At 44.0% G+C, this 21,843-nt stretch overlaps 1 protein-coding gene across 4 annotated transcripts in view; it reads right to left on the reverse strand.

Annotated features, from left to right (window-relative positions):
* Nucleotides 1-21,843, reverse strand: part of NALCN (sodium leak channel, non-selective) — a 342,791-nt gene that overhangs the window by 57,857 nt on the left and 263,091 nt on the right. For all 4 annotated transcript variants that reach the window (XM_084629335.1, XM_084629334.1, XM_084629337.1 and 1 more), the window contains one exon: nucleotides 2,259-2,332. In XM_084629335.1, the coding sequence (XP_084485461.1) occupies nucleotides 2,259-2,332 (74 nt within the window). The remainder of the gene's footprint in view (nucleotides 1-2,258; nucleotides 2,333-21,843) is intronic.

A 21,843-nucleotide genomic window follows, 5' to 3' on the forward strand; every position in this document is an offset into this window, starting at 1 on the left:
GTTAGCATGTTAATACTGAAGCTGTGACACCTGCTGCGGGCCCAGTAACTATAGTGTAGAAATGGCATCATCGGAATCAGCAGAGTATGGAAACAGTTTGAGGCAGTTACTCGTTGCCAAGAAAACTCCCTGTTCCTCTTGCTCATAAGGAGGCTGCTTCTTTGTTAATGAATAAGCTACACTCTTGAGGCTATTATTCCTTGAAGGCCTTATGCATCCTATGTTTGTCGGTGTGCAAAAGGCAGCTGTGCCAGCAAACATTTTGCCCCAGTGGCAGGATCCCATTACCATCAAAACTTCCCCACAAGGGCTCCAAGGAAGTCTGACTCTGCAAATCTGGGTGGGAAAGCACCTGGTGGTGAATATACATTAGGACTGCTTCTTCCTCTGTCCTGTGAAACTGTCCCTGAGGGGGGATTCCAGGGTCAAAAGTTCCCTTGGAAGCATAGGTTCTGCAGATACCATGCTCTGTCCTGTGAAACTGTCCCTGAGGGGGGATTCCAGGGCCAAAAGTTCCCTTGGAAGCATAGATTCTGCAGATGCCATGCTCTGAAGGGACAAGTGGGAGCAGGCTGCTAGCAAAGCAGAGACGAGGGGGATCTGTGTGGCTGCCCCTTGCAGTGAGAGACAGATAAATTACCAGGAGTCCACAGGTTCTGAAAGCAGAACTGCAGACGTCTTCTGAGGAAAGGAAACCTCACTATTGTGATGGAAGAATTCATAGGAAACTCCGTGCGTTTCAATTGTACAGTTTCCTTTGTTCTACATGAGTTATTCTTGCATCTGAAATAATGGAGCCTTAAAAAGATAAAAGCAGCCCATGAGTGGATTTCCTATGGGATACTGTCTGAGCTGAACTTTGAGCTGACTGACACTTTGTGTAACCCCATTGGAGTCAGTGGAATTTCATGATTATATATCAGCAACCTGTGTGTTTTCGTCAAATGCTGCTGAGAAGTCAATACATAAAAATGTATTGTAAGGCTTTTGACTAGCATGCAGAAACTGCTTATTTCTCCATGGGGCAACTTCTATAAAACCAAGAGACATTTAGGTAATTGAAATGCTTTAAAAAAGAATCCTAAGTTTTATTTGCAATGAATACTTTTGGCCTTGCAGTCACATCTTGACAAAGCATAACCAGCTGAATTGCTAATTGGTCACATTTACCATAGTTTTTAACGAAAGCTAAAGTTGTGTTAATCTCTACAGCACTTACTGTAACTTATTCTTTAGGAATATTAAAAAGAACAACAAAAGGTGGCTGCTATAATTTTTCTCAAATTGCATGTAATTACGAGTCACTTTTCAATCATATTCACAGTTCAGGACTTGCACTGAACTGTAATTTCATACTGGAGTGCTCTTCATAAAGTATTTATTCTCATTTCACAACTGTATTTTTCTAATCAATTATTCCTGATTTGTACTGCTATTTCCCTATTAGTGGTAGTTTATAAAATATACTGTAGGTGTGCAAGCTTTGATGATACACGACTGTAGGTAGCAACAAACTAATGATCTATAAATTGTTGGCACAGATTTAATATATAATTTGAATGTTAATAATTCTAATTTAAACAATGTAAAACAAAAACTGGCATGAAAAGCTGAAGAAAGGTGAGAACTCAGGATAACTTGATGACATGATTCTTGCTCCTCTGAAACGCATAGGGCCAGGACTGTGTATCCTTTCCTCATGTTGCTGAGCATGTATTGGGACTACTTTTGCATGTGATCACCATTGTAAGGGGTCCACAATCAGTCCCACACAGTTAATAATCTACAGGTCTTCTTTCTGTGTTTTCTTGCATAGTTTACTTATGTGTTTGGTAGGAGTACTCCACTTGGGTTCCTGTGCAAAGATTGTGTTGGAATTCCCAGGCACGAGTGCAAAATAGAAGTGCTTTTTAAAAGTGATATTTTGGTTAACTCTAAGGGAAAAGGTGGAAAAAGCCAAAATTTGACCCCATATTATAAAACATGATCTCTCTTTTGCCACTGTGTTCATGAATAATATACCTTAAGAGCATGTTATCATCAGTTATTATCATTTACACAAAGAGGTAAAAACGAGCTGTGTTTTTTAATGCAAAGAGATACACTGGCACAAATATTAAGCACACACTGTAAACTGACTTAATACTTTAGCACTCATGCAGAAGAAACAGATTAGAAATAATTCATTACTCATTAATGAGATCCATTTGTCATCCAAAAGATAGAAAAAAACAAATCAAATTAACCCTATTTGTTACCTAAGGATTTTATTGATTGCTGTCTCCTTTTCCAGAAGATTTCTTGCCCTGATGCTGAAAACTGATTTACGGAGCTATAAAATAAAACAAGACAGTGCAATTTTAGTTGCTATATAGACAGTAATGGTTAAGTGCATTGACAGACCAACTGGTCAACGCATTATGTGATACACGCTTCCACATAAAACACATGTTCATAGACAAGCATAAATTACAACATAGTGGCCTCCATCATAAAATCAACATTTTCCCCGCGGCTCTGTCATTGATCTCCTGTTGATGTCTCCAGGTGAGAAGAGGTGGAAAATGATCAAAGTGGCCTTTTCCACAAAGTGCAGACTGATTCACTGCTACTCCAGTGATGCCTGAGGTGCTAGCCTCTTTCTGCCATTGCCAGTCCACCCCACGCTTTGGCTGCTTGTAGAAGAGGAGACACGGTGAGCATCAGCATCTGATCTTCCCTCTAGCATTCTTGCATTGGTTACCTTGCATGTCCTATATGCTTCCACCCCCGCCCCATTCAGTTCTCCTCTATTCTGTGCTGGTACTGGGCGAAGACATGGAGAAAGTATAAACACCTGATCTGCTTATCACTGCCATTCCATTCTCACTGAACTGCTTCCCACAATGGAGGTAAGAACATAAAGACTTTCTGAGCTGCTGCCTGATCTGCCTGGCCCCCTGCCCTGGTCATCTGTCTCCAAATCCTGGGCTCTACTGCTGTTTCCAGGCGAGGAGAAGGAGGCAGCATAAAGTCCAGCTTTCCTCAGTGGCTGAGGAAGCCAGGCCTATCCTTTCCAAGTCTCCTTTCCCCTGCTGTGCTAGTTTTCAGTGAGAGAGGACTTGATTAATTAGACCATTTCTATAAGCAGACATTTTTCTTTGTTTCTGATGTTTGCTTGCTTGCTCCTAGTAAATGCTAGGCATATCTTGTAAGGATTATTTAAGCCTTCCTGGAGATTAGGATAAAGGCACAGACATACTACAAGAAAGAGGTTGTCAAGCCCAAGCACTGAACTGTTGGGATTCCCCTGAGACTTCTTTCCACTCAGCTTCGAAGAACTCAGTTTGACTCCAGACTTCGTCACTCATGTATATTTATTGCATACAGCAATGCCACACTAAGATGATTAGACTCAAACACAGGGCACATCACAGACTCAAAGTTACATAGAAACCCTCTTTATATACATTTACACATCTCAGTGCATTTACTATACATTGCATCACACATTTTGGGACTGGTTTGGTTACTTTGTAGGAACCATTCCCTGTACAGCATGCTCTGTTCATGCACATGTCCATGTTCAAAATACTCTTTACCTCATTTTTAAATTCCCAGTGTATTTTGTCCATTGATATCTTGTTCTTTGTAAATGGTTCCCTTGGTATTTCTGCCACTTACCTTAGCTAGTTCAGACATTCTGTCTCTTAGCTCATTGGCCCCTTTACCTCTCTTAGCACAAACATTCTGTTTTCAGCCTGCTGATCTTTTTATTTCCATAATCCTGTCACTCATGTCAAGCCAGGCCTACATTCAACCGTCTTTTTCTTTTTTATATTAGCATTCATTTAATCCGTATCATAATCCTGCCTTTTTGTGCTCTCTTTTTAAAGTTTACCAGGCAGGAACATATTCCCAAGGCCACAGTAGCTGTAATCATTTTAACCACTATTAAAGGCTCAAAGTACTAACCAGGGAGGTGCAAGCTCACCTTGTCTGGTACAGCCCACCAGGGTGTTTTCACTGTTGGTACAGTATTATCCCAGTTTCCTGTTGCTCGGCTATTAGTTGGGCTCTATTTTCCATTGTACTGAATCATTGGTGTTAATGGACAAGGGAGGTCTAGGTGAAAAGAGATTGATCACCAGTGACTCCCATTTGGTGTTGTCTGTTACAGCCTCTGTCACATTCTCCTTAATCTGCAAACTTGGCCATACGGCATGGGTTCCACCCTGAGTCAGAGAGCTGAGGTTCAGACAAAATCCATCCAGGCTCCCCTGGCATGGTGTTGTCCCCATCGAGAAGCTGTGATAACTGAGAGCACATACTGTGTCTCCAGGCTATACCACTTCCTTTACTCTCTCTTTAACGACTATTCGGGCCTAACCTCCCTCGCTTGTGGTCCTGCTCATTCACACTGAACACTCTCAGAACCATTTGTACTTGATTCATTTACAGCAGGTTGTGCTTATTTCCTCTTCTCCTTGTGTTGCCATCGTCACGCTGGGATAATGCTGTTTATGGGTCCCATTCTCTATTGTACACATGCTGTTAACATATGCCAAGTCTTTAGGGACCCCTATCCCTAAAGGAATAGTGATTATAACTGGCACAGTCGAATTGCTAATTTCATGTGGTTCCTAGGATCCACATTCTAGCCTAGCAATATTGTAAATTCCTTTTCCCCCTAATGAGGTCCATATAAGTGGGCTGTTTAACTATCTTGACCATTCCCCCAGTTGATTTTTTTATTTCTTGAATAAAATATTTCCTGAATGCATAACAAGTTTAGTACCATATATGCTGCATACAATTGCTTGAGAAACATTATTGTTATGTAATGAATTAAAGTATTTAAAGATATATGAATTCATTTAAAAGTTTGCGCAATGGAGTACATATTGCTAATAACTGACACCTCCTGTTGCAAAGTTAAAGAACTAATCCCTCCTCCTTTTTCAATGGCTTTACCAAACTAATCAGTTAGTGGGTTAATTTTAAGGTATAATCCCTCAATGTCATACAAATTACATAAGGAGACCCCAACTCCAGTGCCACCCAGTATGGCTGCCACTATGTCCTTTTTGGCTCTACGGTTTCTGTATCCTTGGAAATATGCCTCCCACTGGATTCTGCCATAGTCAGATGTGTGCCCTGATTCTGTTGCTAAACCATGTTTTACTATGTGGCCCAGCAGGTTCCAGGTGATCTGCAAGTAATGAACATTTTAAATAGAGGAATAAATCAGAACTGAGGAATTTATCTATTCCTGCACCTTTGATGAACATGGGGCTCCAGGCATCTCTCAAGACTGGATTATGTCAGCTATTTGGGAATCATTATCATAATCTCTAAGTAATCATTAGAGAAAAATGTAGGAGCTTCTAGCAATCCCAACCCTATTTTTGATCAATCTGAAATAGTATCTTTAGGCACATCTCTTTAAAGCTATTTATTACAGATGGACCAGAAGTTGGGCTTGTTTCATTTACCTGTATGTGGCCTAGGGATATAGGCACAAGGTCTTCAGAAGACTATAGTTTTTGGAAGTAAAAAAACAACTGAAGCAGCAAGTATTTTTGTTTCCAAACTGACTCTGATTCATGGTAAAACTTCTTTATTTTCCAGACTTTCTATGCCCTCAAAATACATTAATATATGCCAGGTGACCCTAAAATGTTCACTGTTTTGAAAGATTCTATCATTTCTTAAGCAAAACCATACTGCTGAAATGCATAATATCATTGAAAGCAGTAATTTGTTTCCCACACAGTTGCCCTTTTCAAGTGTGGATATTATATGCTTTGTACGCTCCCGTCCCAAGCATGCTTTTAACCTGTGCAACCTAATAATAAGGTTGATTATTTTTAAGAATAATTTTTATAAAGTAAATTACAGCTACATTTTCAAAGCATCATACTTTTGAGACTTCATCATCCCAGAAAACCTGGGAGATGTGCATGAAACATTTCAGGACCATCATTGTCTTTTTGAGGAGCTTGGTGTGTATGTTCCCCAAAGAAGTTAAACTAAATGTTGGGATTGTTGAATATAGAAAGAACTGGAAGTTAAACAGGAAATATTAGTATGTAATTTAAGTTATAACTAAACTGGCATCACAGAGACTTGCTGGGATAAGTCTCATGACTGGAATATTGGTATAGAGGAGTATAGCTTGTTCAGGAAGGATGGGCAGAACAAAAACAGAGGAGATGTTGCATTTTACATTAAGAATATATACACTTGTTGATCAGTTGAAAATCTCTGCGTAAAGATAGAAGGGTTAAAAATAGGGGTGATATCATGGTAGGGGTCTACTATAGACCAACAAATCAGAAAGAGGAGGTGGATGAAGCATTTCTAGGACAAATAACAAGAATACCCAAAACACAAGACCTGGTAGTACCCAGTAGTACCAGACATCTGCTGGAAAAGTAATGCAGCAAAACACAAAATTTCCAGTAAGTTCTTGGAATGTATTGGGGACAACTGTTTGTTTCAGAAAGTGGTGTAAGTAACTAAAGTACAACCATTTTAGACTTGATTCTGACCATCAGGGAACAATTGGTAGCAAATCTGAAGTTGGAAGGCAATTTGGGTGACACTGATCATGAAATGATGAATTTATGATATGAAAGAAAGGAAGGAGTGAGAGAAACAGAATAAGGACTTCAGAAAATCAGACAAATGCAGAGAACTGGTAGGTATGGTGCTATGGGAAGAAAATCTAAGTGAAAAGGGAGTTCAGGAGAGCTGGCAGTTTCTCAAGGAGATAATGTTAAATGCACAACTACAAACCATCCTGAACAGAATACTAAGAGGCCAATATAACTCCATCAGGAGCTCTTTTTAGTGACCTGAAAATCAAAAAGAAATCCTATAAAAAGTGGAAATATGGAAGAAATGCGAAGGAATAGTACAAAAGAATAGCACAAGCATGTAGCGACAAAATCAGAAACACTTTGGCACAAAATGAGTTACACCTAGCAAAGGACGTAAAAGACAATAAAAAAGGTTCTTTAAATACATTAGGAGCAAGAGAAAGATGAAGGAAAGTATAGGTTCTCTTCATAGCGGGGAAGGAAATCTAATAATTGATTACATCAAAAAGGCTGAGATGTTCAATGCCTAATTTGGTTCAATCATCATTAAAAAGGTTAACTGTGATCAGAGACTTAACACAATTAATATTAACAACAAGGGGGAAGGAATGCAAGGCAAAATACAGAAAAAACAGGTTAAAATATTTAGATAAGTTGGATGTATTCCAGTCGACAGGGCCTGATGAAATTCATCCAAGGGCTCTTAAGGAACTAGCTGAAGCAATCTCAGAAATATTACCAAATATCTTTGAGAACTCATGGAGGGTGCTTGAGGTCCAAGAGTCCTGGAGAAAGGCAAACACAGTACCTATCTTTAAAAAGTATAACAAAGAGGACCCGGGAAATTACGATCAGTCAACCTGACTTTGAAATCTGGAAAGATACTGCAACTAATTATTAAACAAACAATTTGTAAGCATCTAGAGGATATAGGATTATAAGGAACAGATAGTGTGGATTTGTCAAGAACAAAACCCACCAAAAGAACCAATTTTCCTTCTTTGACAGAGATACTGGCCTATTGGATGCGGGGAAAGAAGTAGACTTGATATATCTTGATTTTAGTAAGGCTTTTGACACAGTACCACATGACAGTCTCATAAATGAACAAGGGAAACATGGTCTAGATGAAATTACCACAAGGTGGGTGCACAACTTGGGGAAAGACAATACTCAAAGAGCAGTTATCAACGGTTCCCTGTCAAACTGGGAGTGTGTATCTAGTGGGATCCTGCAGGGGTCAGTCCTGGGTCTGATACCATTCAATATTTTCATTAATGACTTGGATAATGGAGTGGAGAGTATGCTAATAAAATGTGCAGATGATACCAAGCTGCCAGGGGTTCGGAGGGCAGGATTAGAATTCAAAAGGACTTTGACAAATTGGAGAATTGGTCTGTCTATCAAATTCAATAAAGGTAAGTGCAAAGTACTTCACTTAGGAAGGAAAAAAATCTAATGCATAACTACAAAATGGGGCATAACTGGATAGGTGGTATTACTGCTGTAAAGGATTTGGGGGTCATAGTGGATCACAAATTGAACATAGGTCATCAACAGGATGCACTTGCAAAAAAGGCTAGTGTCATTCTAGGGGGTATTAACAGAAGTGTTATATGCAACACACAGGAAGTAATTGTCACACTTTATTCAGCACTGTTGGGGCCTCCGCTGGAGTACCCTGTCCAATTCTTGGTGCCACACCTCAGGAAAGCTGTGAACAAACTGGAAAGACTCCAGAGGAGAGCAACAAATGTGGGAAGAGATTTAGAAAACTTGATCTATGAGAAAAGGTTAGAAAAACTGGGCATGTTCTGACATCAGAAAAGAAGACTGAGGGGGGACTTAATAACAGTCTTCAAATAGGTTAAGGGCTGTTAGAAAGAGGACTGTGATCAATTGTTCTCCACGTCCACTGAAGGCAGGACAAGAAGTAATGGGCTTAATCTGCAGCAAGGCAGATTTAGTTTAGATATTAGGAAAAACTTTCTAACTATAAGGATAGTTAAGCACTGAGATAGGCTTCTAAGGGAGGTTGTGGAATCCCCATCATTGGAGGTTTTTAAGAACAGGTTGGACAAACATCTGTCAGAATGGTCTATGTTTACTTGGTCCTTCCTTAGCACAGGTTGTTGTAGTAGATGATCTCTCCAGCCCTACATTTCTCTGATTCTATAATACCTGCTATACGTATACATCAGTAACAGACTATTCTGTAAATCAAAAAGAATTCAGATTTATTGAATACTTGTAACAGATCTGTTTCACATTGGGATGTGGATTCATAATACTGTGTGTATATATATATGTGTATATGAGTAAGTGCGCATATATAAAAATATATTTTGTGTGCATCTTGGTTTAATGTAATTCTCAATAGTTCATCACAGGTTTAGTGGATTTATGAATATGGTACCCTGTTGTGGATTTAGATATAATTGAGACTGCTGAGAGCAATGGCAATTTTTTGTTTGATTTTTTTCTTCTAATGTCGATGATTACCAAATGTAGTAACTGAAGAACTGAATTATTTTCCTGAAGTTAGGAGTGGGACATAATGACAGTATTTCCAATATTGGGAGGTATTAGCTGTGGACATCTTAGGCCCCGATCCAGCAAACAATTACAAACATGTTTAACTTTATGTGCTGTGAGTAGCCTAATCAAAGTCAATGGGACGATTTAGACCATAAAGTTGAGCATGTTCTCCACTAATGGCTATGGTGCCTGTATGCATATGTAATTCTCATTTGCAACATGTATATAATGCTATATAAGCGGTGACTTGTCTATATACATTAAAAGTTGTGTATACCTAATCTGAGCACAAGCAAAAAATGTAGACCCAACTCTACAAGTACACCTCTGAAGATTTGGCCAACAATATCTGGGAGGGACAACCTTGAGGAAGAATTCTTTAGAAGTGCCCAAATTATCCATTTCTCATATTTAAAGGCAGTATCTGAGATTAAATCAAGTATCAACAGTCAAAGAGATTCATCAATTTCAGGTACCAATGGGCCTACTAGAAAAAAACCTTATTCAGGAAAACATTGCAGTTTTTTACATATTAAGTATTTTTTCTTAAGTTATTTTATGTATTAGCTAATTAAACCAAGATGTTCCCAACTTCAGTTTCCAAATTTACATAGTGTCACAGACAAAATGCTACAGTATTGTAAGTGAGAACATACAATTGGGTTTGATGATTGCCGTTTCATTTAATAATGTCTTCATGTGGCATGCTGGTATATAAGGAGTGTGGCAATTAAAACTTGTGATGCCTGCAGAGTTCCTGAATCGTGTAGAGGAAATTATTAGTAGCTTTAATGTAGAAAAGACAATACTTGATCACATGATATAGATTTAAGTAAGTATATTATACTCTATTAAGCTTATTTTAGGTTATACCAATTTAGCCTGCTGTTTTCTTTTATTATATATTGTAAAGTGCTGGGAAGACTCACTAAGTATATGGTTATTCATTATTTATTTCTTTGTTATGTATGCAGCTCATAAAGGTGCACAGTGCAATGACTACAGTGTTATATAACCTTTTATTGTATTGCATCATTATTTCTTAGTGGAAGACAGTGCCCTGCTTTTGCCTACAACATCTGATTATTGTTAAATATGTTCTTAAGAACTTTTGTTTTAAAGAACTCCTACAGGTTACTTTAATCGGAGTGGAGCAGCTGTGACAGGTCAGCAAACCACTCTTACAGCTTTATCAATAAAAAGATTTTAGATGGATGTCATAGAAAACATACACTACCAGGAAACCATTACCAGGGCTCTTCTTTTGATTCCCAAGAATTTATTTGTGCAGGTGCTGCCTGAGAACAAGGAATTAAGAAATCATTGATATGGCTCTAATGTTTCTTCAACAAGTGCTGGCACATTTCACTACTATCACTGACAGAGTGGATTTAAAACAGCCAAAATTAGTCGATGCATCTGATGAAGTGAGCTGTAGCTCACGAAAGCTGATGCTCAAATAAATATGTTAGTCTCTAAGGTGCCACAAGTACTCCTTTTCTTTTTTTGATCCTGATAGTGAGTCTGACTTTTTATTCTTTCATTTTTCTTAGGAATCGTCAGTTACCCAAAATGCATGCAACAAACCATTGTAGCATATGCCAGTTTAAAAAAAAAAAATTACAGAGCAATATTGCTCTGCAGTGCCACAAGCTGCTGGAAAAGGGTATAGCACATATTTTAATGGTAAACAATTTTTTTTAATTTTTAAAATAACCATTGTAAAAATCCAAGGCTGTTCTTCCTGGATAAAAAGATTTAGTTCATGAAATAAAAATCAAGGCATCACAGGACAATACTGATTTATTAATTATGCTAGATCAAATCTAATGATTATGGGTCAGTTCCTCAGCTCATGTAAAATGGCATAGTTCCATTGACTTCCTCTGAGGATCAGGTCCAGTGACGTTAAATATTGCAAACTACTGAATAGTCAGATTTTTCTACATTTATATATCTTAGCAAAATTTTCTAGTTTACAGAGAGAATTGCACAGAAATATCTTTTTTATATTAAATTTTACAGAGCCAGGGAAAGTGCAAATTATATTGTATTAATTTTGATATTACAAAATTTGATGTTAACAGAAGCATGAAGGTTAGTGCAGGTGGGTGTTTTGTAATAAAAGACCTGGATTCATAGTGGACAGTGAACTATAAATCCCTGGAATGTTTTGGGGACAACTGATAAGGTAGATGTAATATACTTTTCCATGGTAACCTTGGAACTTTTCTTCTAAACCTGACGAGTTTGCAGTTATGTAATGTTAATAGCAATGCAATATTTTAAACGTAATTATTATTTCCCATCTGTAGAACCATATGGAAATATTTTTCTGTTCTATCCTAAGGAATGCAAGCAAGAAAATAACATCCAACATGTGTGTTTTACTTGGGAGTTTGGCAGATGACAAGTGGTGATTTAATTTATATAGCATAGCTGAATGAAGAGCTTACTTTATATTATATCTGTTAATTAAAAATATAATCTGTATTTCGGGTGAAAACATGTATGAGTTCATGTAATATATCAGCATAATTTTCAACAAGTAATGAGAAAAATCTTATGTCAGTTTGGACAGAAACTAGCTAATAACTCAATGTTATTTCCCTGTGCACTGACACTGGCAGGGCAAAGGTGCTTTAATGTAAATGAGAATCTGGTTCTAAGGGCATTGGACACGCATAGCTAGTGTCATTGTAGGTGACAAAAGAAAGCGCTTGAAAAGTGTAAAGTGATGCAGCTGATCACATTTACAGTGTGTTGTTATGAAATGCAAAATGCTGGTCCTACTGACTATAATTCTAGGCCTAGCTTGTAATAAACTTCCTTCAGTTACACCTACTGTTCCTCTCTATCTTTCATCCTACCTCTCTCCTCCCCTTTAACTGCAAAGTCCTAATACTTGCTACCTGGATTTCCTTTCCTCCAAATTTTACTTTGATCCCCTCTCATCCAGCTGCCATCCTCTTCTCACCAACCAAAGCTACAGATGAATGACTTCATGACCAACTGTCTTGTAGCTAAATCAAAGATGTACCTGTCTGCCCCTTTCCCGTTTCTTCTCATACTCCTCTTCCTCCCATCACATCTACAGCAGATGTTCTGCAATACCAGTGGTTTAGATATTTCAGTTAGAAGAACTGAAAAAAAATGTCTACATAGAAAAGTAGCCATTAATGAGAAGTGAGGTGTAGGGTTCAGATAACTATTTTAGGGAACATTATTATGTTTTTTTAGAGATTGGTGAGATGATACAACTTCAAGTTGTCAGGGTTCCACCCCCCCTCTGAACTCTACGGTACAGATGTGGGGACCTGCATGAAAGACCCCCTAAGTTTATATTTTACCAGCTTAGGTTAAAACTTCTCTAAGGCATTAATTCCTTAGACTGATACTGCTGTCAGCACCAAGTGATTTACACAAAATATTCAGGGAACGGTCACTTGGAATCCCTATCCCCCCAAAATATCCCCCCAAGCCCTTTCACCCCCTTTCCTGGGGAGGCTTGAAAATAAACTACCAACCAGTTGCCTTTGCAATGTGAGCACAGACCAGACCCTTTGTCTTCAGGACAGTGAAATCAATCAGGTTCTTAAAAGAAGAACTTTTTTTATAAAGAAAAAAGTAAAAGAATCACACCTGCAAAATCAGAATGGAAGGTAACTTTACAGAGTAATAAACAGATTTAAAACACACAGAGGATTCCCTCTGGGTTCAGCTTCACAGTTACAAAAACAGGAATGAAACTACATCTGTAGCATAGGAAAATTCAGAAGCCAAACCAAAAGATAACCTAACGCATTTCCTTGTCCTACTCACAGTTTTTGTTGTTTTAGATGGATTATTCCAGGTATATTTTCAGGAGTGTGACAAAGTTCCTCCTCTGCCTTGGTGGGTCCTGCACTTTTTGGCGGATTTGCTCGCCTCAGAGGTTCATGGCAGCCCTCAGTTTGGCCGCTTCTGCTAGAGGCTCAAACCTGCCATTCACTCAGCTAACCTCATCACTGGTCAGCATGGGGGAAATGGAGAACAATCCCCGCAGTCTCTGTGTCCCACCTAGTGGGTCGGGGACAAGTCAGATCCCTTTCCAAATTAGACCGTCCCTTCTGGTGTTGCTCACAGACCAGGTAAGGGTCATAAAAAAATAAGGAGTGCAATGCAAGCTCATTTTCCCTTTAAAACTGGAGAAAATCCTTGAAGGGAAATAAATAACTCTGATACTGGGAAGATTTATTATTTGCAGTCTCAACTTTACAGGAGACCAAAGGAGATAAATTGTGATTCACATTGTCGTGAATTGCATGTCACTTTGGTATTGAATATAAATGTCAGTAAGCTCGTCACTACACTATAGAGATAAAACAAAAGAAAATTTCTCAGGTGGAAGTAAGCAAATATGTAATATAAATTAAGTGCTGCCTATCAAGTCAGTAGGGGTGGAACACAGAAATGCTGACATAATTCAAAGAGAAAATGGAATGGCTAGACACATTTCAGACACCACAAGGAGGAGGTATGGGGAAGAGCAACAACATTGAGCAGAATCTTGTCTTTTGGTTCCAAACCTGACTTTTGCACTGTCAGTGCAAAGAAGAGGTGAAAAACTGCTAAAGCCATCACGGTCTCATCAGTAGTAGTAGGGTACATTCTATGAGGCACTGGTATCGGTTAAATAGTTATGTTTCTTTTTGACACAGGAATGTAAAGTATACATACAATATCATTCCATGCTTGCTTAAAGGAAACGATATTTTTAAGAAAATTGGTTCATACAGATGAGAGGTTGCCATGGAAACTAACTATAGCAAGCTACAGTAATCACTCTGACTAAATCCTACCTAGTGCTCTCTTGCTTCCTGCGTGAATGTGTAAACACTCAGTTTCATGCAACATCTGACCAGACATGTTATTTATATTTAATTCTACCCTTTAAGTCATCAGAAAAAATGGTTACTTACCTTCTCATAACTGTTGCTCTTCGAGATGTGTTGTTCACGTCCATTCCGCATTAGGTGTGCGCACGCCGGAAACTTTTTCCCTTAGCGGCTCCCGTTGGGCCGGCGGGGCCCCCCGAGTGGCACCACTGCACCGTGCACATCTACCCCTGCTGGCCTGACCCCCTCCAGTTCCTTCTTGCCGGCGACTCCGACAGAGGGGTAGGAGGGTGGGTGGTGGAATGGACGTGAACAACACATCTTGAAGAACAACAGTTACGAGAAAGTAAGTAACCGTTTTTTCTTCTTTGAGTGCTTGTTCACATCCATTCCACATTAGGTGAATCACAAGCTTACCTCTGGAGGAGGGTAGGAGTCACGGAACAACTGCTTGAGGACCGCTCTGCCAACTACTGCGTCCTCTCTGGCCTGCTGGTTGACCCGTAGTGGGTCATGAAGGTGTGCACCGAGGACCAGGTGGCTGCTCTGCAGATCTCCTGGATTGGGACCTGTGCCAGGAAAGCCGTGGAAGTCGCCTGCGCCCTGGTGGAGTGGGCCATGACCGCCGGGGCCAGAATACCTGCGAGCTCATAACACGCCCGGATGCAGCTCGTAATCCAAGACAAAATCCGCTGCGCTGACACTGGGAGGCCTTTTATCCTCTCGGCTACAGCCACAAACAGCTGTGCGGATTTGCGAAAGGGCTTGGTGAGCTCCAAATAGAACGCCAGTGCTCGACGCACATCCAGGGTGTGCAAGCTGCGATGACTCGGGTCCGTATGGGGTTTCGGGAAGAACACCGACAGACAAATGTCCTGGCCCAAATGGAATTGGGAGACCACCTTAGGGAGGAACTTGGGGTGCGGTCGGAACTGCATCTTGTCCTTGTGAAATACTGTGTATGGTGGCTCAGAGGTGAGGGCCCTCAGTTCGGACACCCTTCTGGCCAAGGTAATGGCATCCAGAAATGCCACCTTCCAGGAAAGATGGAGGAGAGAACAGGAAGCAAGGGGCTCGAAAGGGGATCCCATGAGTTTAGAGAGGACCAGATTAAGGTTCCATGGAGGGACTGGGGGGCCTGAGTGCAGAAACACCCTCTCCAATCCTTTAAGGAACTGTCCCACGATTGAGTGGGAAAACACTGAAGCGCCCCAAGAACTCTGGATGGAAGGCGGAGATGGCCGCCAGGTGTACTCTGAGTGAGGATGGGGCTAACCCTTGCTGCTTGAGGTGCAGGGAGGTACTCCAGAATGGCCTGCACCAGGGCCTAACACGGCTGCACGTGTCGGGGTTCACACCAACACGAGAACCTGTTCCACTTGGCCATATAGGTCACCCTGGCAGAGGGCTTTATACTGCCAAGCAGAATCTGCTACATGGGAAGGGAATACTGGCTCTCCAGGGCGTTTAGCTACAGAGCCTCCACGCCGTCAGGTGCAGTGACTGCAGGTCAGGGTGGAGAAGCCGCCTGCCGTCATGCGTAATGAGGTCCTGGTGTAGGGGCAGGACTACTGGGGCCTCCACCAACAGCTCTAGGAGCAATGTGTCCCAGTGCTGGTGGGCCCAGGCTAGGGCGATGAGGATCACTGCTGCCCTGTCCCTGTGCACCTTGAGTAGGACCTTGCGTACGAAGGGGAGTGGGGGAAAGGCATACATCAAGCTCCCCCTCCACGGGATTGCAAACACATCCGCGAGTGAGCCCGGGCTGCAGCCCTGGAACAAGGAGAACCATGGGCACTGGGCGTTGGCCCTGGTGGCAAACAGGTCTACCCAGGGAAACCCCCACCTGAGGAAGAGCAAAAGCATGACGTCCACCCTGAGCGTCCACTTGTGCATACGGTACGACCTTCTGAGGGAGTCCGCCAGCTCATTTCGTACCCCTGGGGGATAGGACGCCTTGAGGGGAATTGCATGGGCTATGAGGTCCCAGAGGAGGAGAGCCTCACGACAGAGTGGCGAGGAATGGGACCCGCCCTGTTTGTTTATATATAACATGGCAGAAGTGTTGTCCGTCAGAACTGTCATGCTGTGACCACTCAGAGTGGCATGAAAGGTCTGGCAGGTGAGACGAACCGCCCTGAGCTCCTTCACATTGATATGGAGCCACCGCTCTGCTTCGGACCACAACTCCTGTGTCATGAGGACCCCAGGTAAGCCCCGCATCCGTGGTCTGATGTGTCTGTCACCAGAGTCAGGTCCAGCTGTGGGGCAGCGAAGGGGATGCCTTTGCAAACCACGGGCTGGGAATGCCACCACCACAGGGAGTCCAGCATGTCCCTTGGGGCTGTCACTGCCAAGTCCAGGAGGTCCCTGCCTGGGCGGTACACCTGAGCAAGCCACGCCTGCAGAGTTCTGAGTCTCAGTCTGGCATGCCTGACCATGTGTGTGCATGCTACCATGTGGCCCAGCAGCCGCAGGCAGCACCTGGCCGTTGACATTGGAGACTGGTGCAGGGAGGAGACCGCTTGCTGGATAGCCTGGAATTGGGATAATGGAAGGCTTGCTCTGGCCTGCACTGCGTTCAGGACCTCCCCTATGAATTCCACTCTCTGTGTGGGTATGTGTGTGGACTTGGGGACGTTGACCAGGAGCCCCAGCTCGTGGAACAATCTCAGGGTCACCTCCACATGGCCCCGCACTTCTGCCTCGGATCGACCTGCCAGGAGCCAGTCGTCGAGGTACGGGTACACCCGGATTCTCTGCCTCCGTAAGAAGGCCGCCACTACCGCCATGCACTTCGTGAACACCCATAGGGCCGCAGCTAGACTGAATGGGAGAACCGCAAACTGGTAATGTTCTTGGCCCACGGTGAAGCGTAGGAACCACTAATGTGCTGGGTGGATGGCGATATGAAAGTACGCATCCTTCATGTTGAGGGCAGCGTACCAGTCCCCCGGATCCAGGGAAGGGATGATGGTGCCCAGAGAGACCATGTGGAACTGGGTCTTGACCAGGAATTTGTTGAGCCCACGCAGGTCTAGGATGGGGCGAAGGCTCCCTTTGGCCTTGGGGATGAGGAAGTACCGGGAGTAGAACCCCTTCCCTCTTAGGCTGTGTGGCACCGCTTCTACCGCCCCCGCCTCTAGCAGCAAGCGGACTTTCTTCTCTAGGGGATGCTCATGAGCGGGGTCCCTGAAGAGGGAAGGGGAGTGAGGGGGGGAGGGAGGAGAACTGCAGCGAGTACCCATTCCGTACCATGTGTAAGACCCAACAGTCTGACGTAATGTTGGACCACACACGGGAGAAACGGGACAGGCAGTTCAGGAAACAAAGGGACGGATCCACTGATTGGTCTGGTACGCTGTCCTCGAGCGCACCTTCAAAAGCCTGACTTAGTGCCTGGCTGGAGTTTGTGCTGGCCTTGGTTCTGGCCCGGCACGTTATTGTTATTATTGTTGTTGCACCGTCACCTCTTATCCCTGCCTCGCCTATAGTAAGGCTCATGCCTATGGCGAGGCTGGTACTGGCGTTGAGGGGGAGGCTGCAGCTCAAAGAGCTTGCTCTGGATCGCTGGGGTGTGCATACCCAGCGACTTGAGCATAGCTCGGAAGTCCTTGAGGCTGTGCAGCCTCGTGTCTGTCTGGTCTGAGAAGAGCCCGGACCCTTCCAAGGGGAGGTCCTGGAGTGTATTCTGGACCTCAGGGGGCAGGCTTGACTCCTGGAGCCACGCCTCGCGCCTCATGACCACCCCTGACGCGACTGTTCTAGCTGCTGCGTCTGCCGAATCCAGGAAGGCCTGGAGAGAGGTCTTGGCTACTGCCTTGCCCTTGTCCACCAGGAACTCCTGTTGGGAACCTTGCGGAAGGTTGTCCTTAAACTTCCCCACCGCCGCCCAGGAGTTGAAATTATGCCTGTTGAGGATGGCCTGCTGGTTCGCAATCCTCAACTGAAGGCCCCCAGATGAGTACCCCTTTCTGCCAAAAAGGTCCAGGTGTTTTGCCTCCTTGGCCTTAGGGGCCAGGGCCTGCTGTCCATAGCGCTCCCTTTCATTTACTGCTGAGACCACTAGGGAGCATGGACTCGGGTGGCAGAACAGGAACTCATAACCCTTAGATGGGGCAAAGTATTTACGCTCCACTCCTTTAGCCGTTGGAGCGCTGGAGGCCGGGGTCTACCATATGGTCTTATAGTTGGACTGAATGGTCTTAATGAGCAGGAGCGCTATTCTGGATGGACCTTCGGGGCTCAAAATGTCCACCATGGGGTCCTCCTGCTCAACCGTCTCCTTGGCCTGCAACCCCAAGTTCTGGGCGACCCTGCGCAGCAACTCCTGGTGGGCTCTATGGTCTATCGGTGGAGGGCTGGAAACCGTTGTACCCACCACTGCCTCATCTAGGGATGATGAGGAAGTTACCTGCTGCTCGACCCCCTCTGGCTGGTCCTTCTGCTCCCCTTCTCCCATAAGAGGGGCCTCCGGCTCGGGCCAGGGCGGGAGTCCATGGGAGTCCGGTCTCTCTCTCTGTTTTATCCTGGGGGGATGCTGGAGGCCTGGATGCTGTAGCCTCCGGCACCGTCTGGTGATGCGGGGACCGGGACCGCTGCACTGAGTAACTTGCCCTGGATGGGGGCCCTTGGCATTCCTGATAGGCCCAGGGGTTCCAGAAGGGCCAATGGCCTGGTGGCCCCCATTGGGGTTGCCAGCCCACCTGAGGGTCCCTGCTGTCCGGGGCCTGGTGCGGGTAGCTATAGTGGCTGGAGTCGGCACCGGACTGCGGTGATGCCGATTGCGAAGGCCACGGCGGTGCCAACGATCTGCGCCGGTGGGAGAACGAGCGGCTCCTGGCTGAGCGGGAGCGGTACCGGTATCCCCGGGACTGGGATCTGGACCGGGACTGGGACCGATACTGGCGTTCCTTGGACTGGGACCGTCTGCAGGAGTCCTCTGGCGAGGGCTGTCTCAACTCCTCCAGGTGCCGGTCTCTGGGTGGTGCCAGAGAGCGGTGTACCCTTTCCGGTGCTTCCTCGCGCCGACCCACTCCCGGTGAGGTGACGCGACCTCCTTCTGGGCAGTTGGTAACTGTGAGTCCGCGGAGTTGGAGCTCGACCAGGACCAACTCCAGGAGTGGTGCCGGGACGGTGTCCTCGAGTGGCACACCATTGCCGGCTTACCCCTCGACAGCACCCATGGTGTGGGTGCTGGAGGGTTCTCCCTATGCGGGAGGGGGCTCGCCGCCGACAGCTCAATGAGGTCCTTTTCAGCCTCAAAGGTGCCAGGCGTGGAGGGCTGATCCATTACGCCCTCGAGCCCATTGTCCGCACTGCGCTCACTTAGGTCTGGGCTCAGTGGGGCTTGTGCTGCCAGGACCTCCAGTGTTGGCACTGGTACCGTGGCCTTCTCGCGCTTATTGGTGCTCAGGGCCTTGGGAGGCGCTAGCCTCCTGTGCGGGGAATGACCGCGCCTTCCTTTTGGCTGCGAGGGGGGCTGCACAGGGGAGGATGAGCGGTGGTGGGGCCTAGCCTGGTGCTCTGGGGCTGACAGTTCACGGTGCTTAGCTGGTGCTGGACCTCTTGACGGCTCCGGGGCACTATGCACCGAGGAAGCCTGAGCCGGCGTTGGGCGCTCCAGACCCGGTGGCTGCAATGCAGCCTTCATTAACAGCTGCTTTAAATGAAAATCTCTTTCTTTCCTTGTTCTTGGCTTAAACGCCTTGCAAATCCTACACCGCTCAGTTTGATGTTTGTCCCCCAGGCAACATAGACACAAGCTGTGGGGGTCACTAACGGGCATAGGTTTGCGGCACGTGGCACAATGTGAAGTCGCGGGCCTGTGGCATGCCCCGTGGCCCGGGGCGGGTGCTGGAAGCCTGCAAGCACCTAATCACTTAAGTGTCCACAATACAGGTATGTTAACTAACTGATAACAGCTACTCTGAAAAGGCTAAGGGACTGCTCTTCTATGAGAGAGAGAGAGAGAGAGAGAGAGAGAGGGTGTTCCAACGCCACCACGGATGGTAAGAAGGAACTGGAGTGGGTCGGGCCGGCAGGGGTATATATGCACGGCACAGTGGTGCCACTCAGGGGGCCCCGACGGGAGCCACTAAGGGAAAAAGTTTCCGATGCTCGTGCACACGGCGCGCACTCACCTAAAGTAGAATGGACGTGAACAAGCACTCAAAGAAGAATTTCATGATTTCATAACTAGAGTGGGTGAATAGCACAAAAATAATGTGTGAATATTTGTTTCAATTCAAAACTGAAATTCAGCGTATCCATATTTGCTATTATAGCTGGCTGAATAATGGGAAAAAACAAATATTTTATTTTTTTAAAATTGCAAAATCTTATTGAACAAACTGTTCAATTAATATGTTCACAATTTATGTGCCCATCGCCATGTGTAATCAAGACGGGTTAGTTTTGCATACTTGGAGAAACAAGAAATAACGCTCCCATTTAGCATGGTACTTGAGCGTGTGCATTTCCGTAAACATGTGAGTAGTCCTCTCAAGTCAATAAGACAACCCACATGTAGTGGTACCAGTAATATTGCTGAAGTACCTTTTGGAACTGAGGCCTATATGATTTGTTACACAAGAGTATTCTGTAGGAAAATCTTTGTTTCATTACTATTTCAAAGGATAGCATGAAAGCGCTGTGCTTAAACTAACCAAATAACTTTTAATTAAAGGACTTTCAGAAGAAATGTGAACACACTTTGCTCTGCCCACAGTACTAAAAGTTCACATGGTGAATGCGCTTCTCACTATATACAAATTGTCCATTCTAAAGGAAATGATAGTTTTTGTGTTTTTGAGTTTCTTATATAGCAGGAGTCAGCAACCTGCAGCACGCGGCCCAACAGGGTAATCTGCTGGCGGGCTGCGAGACATTTTGTTTACGTTGACCATCCGCAGGCACGGCCCCCTGTAGCTCCCACTGGCTGGGAATGGTGAACTGCGGCCACTGGAAGCTGCGAGGGGCTGTGCTTGTGGACAGTCAATGTAAATTACCTAATTAGTCAATTACCCTGATGGGCCGCGTGCTGAAAGTTGCCGACCCCTGTTATATAGGTTGCATTGCTGTAAAATATCATTGTGATATCAGTAGCATGCAGATCATTGTCAGGGGCTGTAAATCAGTTTCTATTCTGTGTTAAAGGAGATCTGCAATGTTTTTAATTCAATACATCTTTATTTTTACTTTGTTTAATAGGTACAAGGTTACTGCCATGTGATCACCAATCTCTTGCTCACAATCCCAGCATGCTCAGGGCATGTGATATCTGTAACACCTAATCTTGTTATTGGGGGAATAGTGGAGACCTGTCAATGGAGAATAATATAAAGCTATATTTTTCAGTACTAAGTGGTTTACTATTACTTTTCACATATGCTTACACTCTCGACTGTTTCTGATATCACCCGCCCAGCCCATGTTAGAATGTACAAAAACAAATTAACAATTAAAGGACATTAACTACTTACAAGAACAGAGAAAGAAGTGAGAATATTAAAACTGAGGTGAAATAACAGTGATATTTATTTGCACATTCAGCTGCCCTTTGTAAGGTCAGGTGGTTACTGTTTGAAAACACTACAGTTCATCTTTAATATTTACCTTCACCTTGAATTATTTAGATTTGCATTGATTTTCACCTTGTATATTAACCTTCACAGTACAATTCACCTATAATACTAGGTTATTCAAGTTTTCAGCCAAAAGAGCTTGAGCCTAAGTTTCCTGCTAAAAGTTAATGGGCAGATCCTCACTTAGTGTAATATGGTGTAGCTCCACAGACCTCAATGGACTTGGGCTCATTAACACCAGCTTATGATCTAGTCCAA

Source organism: Lepidochelys olivacea (genome assembly GCF_965140295.1).
Source record: "Lepidochelys olivacea isolate rLepOli2 genome assembly, chromosome: 1".
Classification (NCBI taxonomy): domain Eukaryota; kingdom Metazoa; phylum Chordata; order Testudines; family Cheloniidae; genus Lepidochelys; species Lepidochelys olivacea.